Source organism: Papaver somniferum, chromosome 3, assembly GCF_003573695.1.
Source record: "Papaver somniferum cultivar HN1 chromosome 3, ASM357369v1, whole genome shotgun sequence".
NCBI classification, from domain to species: Eukaryota; Viridiplantae; Streptophyta; class Magnoliopsida; order Ranunculales; family Papaveraceae; genus Papaver; species Papaver somniferum.
Window position 1 is genome coordinate 220,243,639 of NC_039360.1, and position 9,146 is coordinate 220,252,784.

Below are 9,146 nucleotides of genomic sequence, written 5' to 3' on the forward strand. Positions count from 1 at the left end.
TATGCAATGATGAAGAAGAATCTCTCATTCATCTTTTTCTCAACTGTAATTTCGTTAAACAGGTATGGATGTACTTAAATTTTGATATGGATTATGTGATTGATAACTGCACTGATTTTCATGAATGGTTAAATTTGTGGTTCGATGATAAAAACAGGGGTGATTGTATAATTTAGTGGCCTGAATTTTGTAGTATAATCAGTTGGCATATATAGAAAGCTAGATGTGAATATACTTTTCAAAAAAAGAGGCAGAATAGTGCCAATACCGCAAAAACTATTGTTAGATTTATATATAGTTATATGAATGTTAATAAAACAGATTACAATGTTATGCAAACTTTGTTTTATAACCCAATGAAAGATGAGGCTCTTAAAATCCTCGAAAGGGAACCTGACAGGGAAATAAGTTATATGAGCTTGAGAATCTCTATTGCTTTGACAATGAATTTCCCTTTCAGCACTTCAAGAATTGGGCTAACTATGGTTGATTATGCAGGTAGAATTTTCAAAGCAAGAGGCTGTCATGCAGATTGTACCACAAGAGAACAATTAGAAGAAAAAAGTGCTGAAGCAGCCTTCCAATGGGCAACTGAATGTAGTGAGCATAATGTAATCTTTCAAAGTGATTCAAGTCCTACTCTACAACTGCTAATGAGAAGATATGTAAAAGCAAGGGAGAATAAATATAACATTAGTGAAGATTTCGAAACAGGACCTGCAAATTGTATTAACTTTAAAGTTTCTGCTTTCGTTTTAACATCAAGATTCATTATTACTAAGGCAGCAAACATAGCCAGTTATTGTAATAGAAGTGGTATCCAAAATATCTGGACAAAAGGAATATTAGAATCCATTTTGCACTACCTATATGTTAGGAATTGCATCCATTTTGTAACATCTAATGATTCTCACAGTTTCGGGACTCATCAAATCAATATATCATTTGAGGATTTATCCTCTTTTCCGAAAAAAGAAAAGAAAAGAGTCTTGATTAATACTAGTAATTCTTTTTTTGCGTTAGCCCGGGTGAAAATGGACTCAAAGCATCGTGGATTCGTGGCTGTGTTGTCCGACACAGCCAAAATTGGGTCTCGTACCAAATAAACGGCAGAGATATAATACACCGAAGCTAATACAAGTCTTTTTCTTATACCCAAAACCCTAAATAACAATAACCCAGTACCACCACCAGCAAGTGAATCAACTCAAACCTCGGGAATCCCCTTGATTGGAGCGTGCAAGACCTCTTTCACAATTTCTGATACGGTAAGTCCGCTTCTCATATCTTCTTCCTAGTTAATACGACGGGACTCTCTGATTTTGTTGAATTTTATGTGAATTTTCTGGAGCAAGAGATGATAACCTAGTATCACCGGTTGATTTGTTTATGAAAATTGATTCCTTTTTGTTAGCTCGATTTTTTGATTTTCAGATTTGTTTGACTTCATTGCAACTTAGATTTTGTTAGAGATATGCTGTTATCGTCAATGTAGATTAAGTGTTTGAATATTTGCATTAAAGAAAGTAATTATCATATGTAATTTACGTCAGAATAAACTAGACGCAAACCCTAGTTTATTTTCTGAAATCCGTATTTAGGGTTCAAAAATTGCTCAGTCTACATTAGAATCTAAATTACAGTTAGACAATTTTGATGCAATTAGGGTTCCCAATACTTGAACTAGTAAGTGATCCAACCTTACTTATTTACCTACTGTCAAATCACTATCTATCACTATGTTCGCACTCTGTGAGCGTGCTATTATACCTAGACTTCTTGGTTTCGTTACTCCTGAAGTATTGACCATGTCACTTGAGTAAAAGTTTACTAGAGCTAACCTATATTACTAGCCAAATATTTCGTTGTTGTTTTGCTTTTCTTTTTTGATGTCGAGAAAAATCCGTGGACATATGGACTATGGGTACGAGAAATTGAGTTACTAGTTACAACATACATATGTATGTGAACCACCTCAAAAAGGCCAATAAGTTAAATTAGGGAATGAAGCCAGTGGCCTCACATATTTATGTGTATGTAATGTTCTTTTGAAATATGGTTCCCACTTCTTTGTTGTATATTCCATAAATTTACCCTTTCAGGTATGCCTCTTGTGAATGTTTTGATAAAAGCAACAAGACCCTGAGCACTTTGCGCACTTCAGTATCTGATGTGTGTGTATGTGTAATCTTCTAGTATCTTGGATAGAGACAGATAATTAATCGTCGATTAGAGATTGTGATCTGATATGTAGCTTTTTTTTTTTTGGTTGCACAGTTCCGCATATCTCTTCTTAGGTGAAATCTTTAGATCATTTATTTTATTTGAACTATAGGATCCTTGATTCGTTATTCATCTGGCTTTGTCACCTCTGTTGTATAAAAGTTCTCTTCTAGTTAGAAAGGCCTGCAAATGTTTTCCACATTCATTACTTATTCTTCTATTTTTGTTTTGATATTTTTTGACATTTAGTGTTAGTTGATTTTTACGCATTCTGATTAGTTCCTCAACTTCCTTTTTGTGGATAAGGAACTTTTGTTCTGCAATAAATACTATGAGGACTTAGTATTCTGAATTTTAAAGGGTAATGGTAAATATACATAATTGATTATGTTTTAAATAGAACCATAAAACTACTAGATAGTAGCAAAACACATACCACACACGAAACAAGCCTATCATTTTGAAACGGAGGGGTTATCATTTAAGAGGCATTAGGTAGTGGCATTTTTAGGCATTAGGTAGTGCCACTATCCAATTGATCCTAAAAGTAGACATGCTGTTAGTTATCGTAGTGGGTATTGTTCACTTTCAGTCATGTCCTTCTGATCTGTTTTTGTAAATCTATGTGTAAGAGCGTGTACAGTATATGTAGTGGCCACTATCCAACTAATCCTAAAGACGTGCTGTTAGTTATCATAGTGGCTATTGTTCACTTTCAGTCATGTCCTTTTCATCTGTTTATGTAAATGTATGTGTGTAAGAGCGTGTAAAGCATATGCACATTGGCGAAGCCTCATCCGCCGGATAGTTGTGAAACTTATTAGATTTGATGCAACTTGAGATGGTAAACAAACTAAGATTTCTCTGTTATATTTTTGTAATAGTATGGCTGTGATAATTTCACATTGAAGGTTGAATTTGACTCTAATAGCTTTCTATCTAACCATCCAACGGGTGAGGCTTTGATGGTGTGCCTCTGCCGTATTGCATGAGTTATAACTGAAAGAGTTGTCGAGATGATAAATATTGGGTCCAGAGTAGATTATATTTTTCTTACATCTGTTTGACTTTTCTCATCTATTTCTGCTCTTGTAGGAGGTAATAGTTGCTTGCTAAATACATCAAAGCTGAAAAGGAATTGGAATCAACGACGTTTTGATCTGAATCAGGGGTTACATTGATAGTTATAGGTAACTTTTAGCGGTGCATTTGTGTAGAAGCTCTTGATTATTTTAGATTGATTGGAGCAGGAAAAAATGAAGGGAAATCCAAAAAGCAACAATACGACAGGCCTGCCACGAAAGCGATTTTATAGAGCACGTGCACACAGCAATCCACTAAGCGATTCACACTTCCCTGTTCCCACTGCACCTTCCGAAGTTGACTACGCCTCGCACTACCCACACTACTATCCTTCAGAAGGAGCTTGCGATGAAAATGGTGAGTGCAAGGGTGCAATATATAAACCCCAGTCGAAAAAAATACAATTTGCTGATGTTGGTTGTGGTTTTGGGGGTTTACTTATCAGCCTTTCAACTCTTTTTCCTGATACACTAATGATTGGAATGGAGATTCGGGACAAGGTGACAGAGTACGTGAAGGAACGAATACTGGCTTTAAGAGAAACAAATCCAGGCCAGTACCATAATGTATCCGTGGTTCGAACAAATTCCATGAAATATATTCCGAATTTCTTCGAGAAAGGGCAGCTGTTGAAGATGTTTTTCTTGTTCCCAGATCCTCATTTCAAGGAGAAGAATCATAGACGCCGTGTTATTAGTACACACTTGCTTGACGAATATGCGTACACACTCCAAGTTGGTGGAATTATATATACAATTACTGATGTAGAAGAACTTGGGGAATGGATGAAAGATTGTTTGGCACGTCATCCTCTTTTTGAAGCAGTTCCGGAGAAAGAACTCGATGTTGATCCAGTTGTGAAGCTTTTGAGTTCTGCAACAGAGGAAGGTCAAAAGGTTGCTAGAAATGGCGGGCAGACTTTTCTAGCAGTTTACAGGCGGATCGCGCTATCAGAAGTAGGAAACAGGGTTTAAATGTTAGGTGTTTTTATTGGTTTCCAGTAGCTTTCGGTGAAACTAACAGGGAATGTGAAGATGGGGTCGAATCCAAATGGGTGATACCTTCACGCAACTGTCCACTTCTCCAATTATTGTTATGCCGAAGAAGGTTAGGGGTCTTAAATATGATGAAGCAGTCTCTTCTGGAGTTGCTCTGATGTAATAGCCCAAGTTTTCGTTTCACTTTTGAAATTTTGTGTTTTCTGCAACTTGAAATCGAAGTGTTTTTGTTCTTTTTGAGTTACCAATGCCATTTGGAGAGACTAATATTTCGTAGTACAATGTCTTCCATTGAGTTTTGATTATGCCTCATCTTTGGCTCGTTTAGGACCAACTGTTGTTTTTGAGTAATGATTTTTGTTTCCCCTACAGGGAATTTGATTATGTAAAGAAAAGGTCGAGATACTAGAGGCTCCTCAAGAGGGCAACAAAAGCAGAAGACGCCAGAGGTGAAGCACTAAAGAGTAAAGACAACCTTGACGCAAAATTCCCAATTGTGGACTGAGGCCTGTTAATGGAGCTCAGCAGTGCCTTCCTAGAGGTATTGTGAGAAGTGAGATCCCTTGTAAACTAATTATCTTCACGTAGTCTGAATGTGTAACAACAAGACCAAGCCTTTAGTCCCAAACAAGTTGGGGTGGGATAGAAATGAAACCCATGTTGGTCTGAGAGTGTAAGATTAATCCATTATCGATATTACGCCTTTCTTGTATTTAAATAACATATTTATGATCAGAATTAAGAAGTGTGGAAGAAAAACCACAACTTGATACTGTTTTAGTTCTTGAGCATCACATCTATGATGGATGATGATTTTGCTGAATGGTGGATTCCCTATTGCCGTTGCTGCAACTGAAGAGCCAGCTGCTTATGGAGAAATGATATCCACGGGTGGTTTAGATCCAAGTATCAACAGAAAACTTAGTTTAGCAATTGCAGGAATTCTTATAAGAAACCTCTCCTTGGGTAGCTCTCGTTTGTGTATCAACTTTTCTGATGATGATGTATGGCAGTGATTCTTCTCTTAGTATTTTCCCAGTTTAACGTAGTTGTTCTAGGATCCATCTTACACTGCTTGTGCACAGAGAGGGCCAAAGCCAACATCGTCAAAGCCATGAAGAAAATTACACCTCATTCTGAAAATTACTCCTCAAAAAGGTACGGACGCATTTAAAGAGGGTGGTGAGCAGACCCTACATATACTGACCTGCAAGATTATGGCATCGCATTGATTCTTCTGTCTGGGTATGTATTATGTGGGTCTAAAGAGGGTGGAGATGAAGGATCATGACTCATGAGATGCATTCCAAGTGATTTGTGTACGTAGCAACAAGTGTGAGAACATAATTTTGTGGCTGTGAGATCATGACTCCGTTGTCCAAAGTTACCAAAGCTTATAATTTAACAGGATAACCGGCTCCCTTCAAATGGGTAAATTGTCGGAACCGAAACCGGACTGAAACAACGTCCATGGCGGGTATAACTCCCGAGCTTATCGAGGCAGAGAAAAATGGCCATAGAAAAAGTGAAAAGAAACACTAGATATTTATTTATTTTACTACAGTAGTAGTCAATATTTGTGACGTACAATAACTCTAAACCGTGGGAGATCCCATGGACATGAGAGTATCCAAAGGCTTGAATAATTTGAATACAGAAAATAGGACAGACATCGATCACATTACGAAGGTAACATCCCGCGGTAACAACAACAACTCAAAGTTTGTCGATCATACCCAAGTTTATTTATAACTTATATAATAAAGACTTTCAGGAAGTACATAATTAAGGGTGCACAGGAATTGAGCCGGACCGACGGACCGTTCCGGAACCGGTGGAACCGTACCTGGTTTTGTACCGAACCGAGGAACGGGGTACAGGTACCGGTCCTAAAAATAGGAACCGAGGCTAGGGAGGTACAGGTACACGGTCCTGGCCTAGTCCCATGCCGAACCGTACCGTCTGTACCGATTAGTTGTAGCCGTCAGATTTAGGGGATGATAGATCAATAATAACCGTTGGATTAAGTGGTGGTATATAAGCAAACATTATAGGGCTAGGGTTTCTATTCTCAATTTCGTTTCTTTTTTTTCTTTCCGTCTCTCCTCTGTCTCTGAGAAGGAGAATAAGTGAAGAACTCTGTTGGAACTTGGATTACTCCTCTGTCTCGTTGATTGATATGAGTTTATGTCTCAGTTCTTACTAAGAGGTAATCAGATGTTGCGGATTTTGATTTATTTTTTTTTCAATTTAGGTTAACGTTTCTTCTAATCTGCATCTTCTTATCTGTGTACCTCTCTTTCATTATAATCATGTTTTCGTTGATGATTCGTGAAAAATCAAGACAAAGCTTCGATGTGTAATCATTACTTTTGTGAAGTTTTGAATCTTTTGATCTTGAAAGCTATGTCTGATTATATTAGGGTTTCACTTTCACAGGGTAAGACAAAGGGAAAAGAAAGGAACTGAACTGGATTAAGTATCAATCAGATTATCTAAGGGAGTGGAGAAAGAGATGGAAAAGGTTAGAGATTTGTTGTTGTTTTGGATTATGTTGTTCCTAATTCACTGTCTAGTGTGTAGTGCTAATCTTTGAATGGTAATGGTGCTGTTTTAGTAATTTGAGTACTTCTTTTTCTTTTTGTTAATGAAATTAGGGTGTTAGTAATTGTTCTGATTTCTAATTTACATGATTGCTAGAAGTAGGTAGATAATTAGTTAGTTACTCAATCTTTTTGGTGTTGTCAAAGTGCATTTACTTGCAGTGATGCTCCAATTCTGTGGTTTTGTAACTTTTGTTTATAAAGTTAATATGGGTTAGGTGTTCCTACTAGTTACAATTAGCAATCTGGGATTACGATTTGGTTCATTATACTGCTGTTAGACTTTGTTGATGATGCTATATAAGTACCAAGTAGTTAACTGCAATTACATGTTAAAGCAGGACAAGAATGACAAGTAGTTAGTTCTTATGTTTCATGAATCTTCTTATGTTTCATCACCTCCATGTTTGTCTAAATAATATGGATTTTATTGAAATGAAGAATCAATAGGTACTGAGAAGTTATCTGACTTGATCAAGTGTATGATTAGGTGCTGAAGTGCAGATTTAAGTTCTTGGAGTGGAGTGGGTTTTCTGAATTGGGTTTATTAAATGTTGTTGAAATCTAATTTATTTGTTTTTCTTGTGCTTTTGATTAGGTGCTGAAGTGCAGATTTAAGTTCTCGGAGTTCACTAATTCAGTAATTCTAGAGGGTTGCTGATACTGCACATTCAAGGTTTGTCATTTGGTATTTGTGCATTCAAGGGATATTTAAATGTGAATGTGTGGTGGCTGAATTACAAGATTCAAGTTGCTAATTAGGTTCCCTTCGTGGATAGGAATTTATCTATGAGATTAGGATAGAGCTGGTAACACTTGTTGATATTCTAGAAATGGTCTATGTTGTCCATATGTAATTTATCTATGAGATTAGGATAGAGTCTTAAGTCCTTGTAGAAGCTCTTAATCTACAAGGACAGTTGAGCATTGCTTTGCACACAAAGCTGGCTAAGGAAGCCAATACAACTTGATCTTCTATCTGATTACATACCAGATGATGATGTTGAAGTTGAAGAAGGTAACATATTACATTATTACTTGTGTTTGGCAGTAATAGATATAGTCTAATAGTTACTAACTGCTATTATTTGTTTTTGCAGCGTTACTTGGTCCTATCAACAGTGATGACACCACAAGTGCTGCTGACATGGATTAGAAGATCAAGATTCAAGATTACAGAAGCACTAGCTGCACTGCTAGTTGAGTAGTTGTTCTTTTTTTTCAGATTTTCTCATTTTCAAGACTTAGTGTGTGTGTGTCTGTGGCTACTGCTACTTTTTTTTCCATATTTTCAAGACATTGTTTGTTTGGTTTGTTAGTAATATTGCTACTTATTAGTTGTTGCTTTGAATGAGAATTTGTTCTATAGAAAAAACAGGTAAAAAACAGGTAAAAGAAAAGGCAGTCATTTTTGTGCTGAAAAGGTACCGACTGGTACCGGAACCGTGCCGGAACCGCACCGGAACCGAAAGGTACCGGAACCGAGGTACACGGTACCGGTCCAAAATCTTCGTCCCGATCCTAGGGAGGTACAGGTACTCGGCCTCGGCAAGAACCGAGCCGAACCGTACCGTGTGCACCCTTATACATAATGCATACTTGCAAGGCCATTCTTGAAACACATAATGTGTGTCTCTAATTTGACTGAATTCACTTAACACTGGATGAATATGCTCCTCCATCCAATGGAGTGGCATCCATTCGCATTAGCGTTGAACCCAAAACTAGACACACCCCGACAACCCGCTTGGTTATACATGGAAGCAGTTTGACCGGTGTAAACAAATTGATAACCACCAGACAGACTAAAGCTTGAGCATCCACATCTATCATACCTTGCAGCTCCACCGCGACAACCTGGTCCTCCAAATACTGTTAGCGAACTTGCATTTGCCAGTTCACTTACTACAGCCATGAGGACCAAAGCCATGAATAGCATAGAGAGCGAGTTCTTATTAGCTGCCATTGCAAAGTGAGGAAACTTAATTAAGATTAGACTGCCTTTTAAAATAGAAAACAAAACTGGAATAATATTTTTTTCCTCTTTCTTTTAGGTTCTTGAAATGGTGCGTTTTCATCTTAAGTTCGATGCGCTATTTATAGTTAAAATGTTCAAAGAAAGTAGCCGGGCCTTTAATGCGGGAAGGTGCATGGAAAACCAGCGGATATAATTGGGAAGATAATGGATATGCTTTTTTCACTCATTGGTTGATTGATTAAAAGGATGGTGGTATAGATA

The 9,146-nt window shown here is 37.3% G+C and overlaps 2 protein-coding genes across 3 annotated transcripts; one reads left to right on the forward strand and one right to left on the reverse strand.

Moving 5' to 3' along the window:
* Positions 1 to 1,125: 1,125 nt before the first annotated feature.
* LOC113358720 (tRNA (guanine-N(7)-)-methyltransferase-like) lies at positions 1,126 to 5,023 on the forward strand. 2 transcript variants are annotated; one of them, XR_003364714.1, is made up of 3 exons: positions 1,126 to 1,268; positions 3,319 to 4,413; positions 4,677 to 5,023. XR_003364714.1 is itself a non-coding variant. In XM_026602370.1 (2 exons), exon 2 carries the CDS (start codon positions 3,480 to 3,482, stop codon positions 4,278 to 4,280), a length of 801 nt encoding a protein of 266 aa, XP_026458155.1. In that variant the 5' UTR covers positions 1,126 to 1,268; positions 3,319 to 3,479; the 3' UTR covers positions 4,281 to 4,609. The 2 variants fall into 2 exon arrangements, 1 of the variants encoding a protein (XP_026458155.1); XM_026602370.1 differs by lacking the exon at positions 4,677 to 5,023 and having other exon boundaries at positions 3,319 to 4,609.
* A 3,538-nt stretch (positions 5,024 to 8,561) lies between these two features.
* On the reverse strand, positions 8,562 to 8,873 carry LOC113360689 (antimicrobial peptide 1-like). The gene has a single exon (XM_026604169.1). The coding sequence runs from the start codon at positions 8,871 to 8,873 to the stop codon at positions 8,562 to 8,564; it is 312 nt and encodes a 103-aa protein (XP_026459954.1).
* Positions 8,874 to 9,146: the final 273 nt, after the last annotated feature.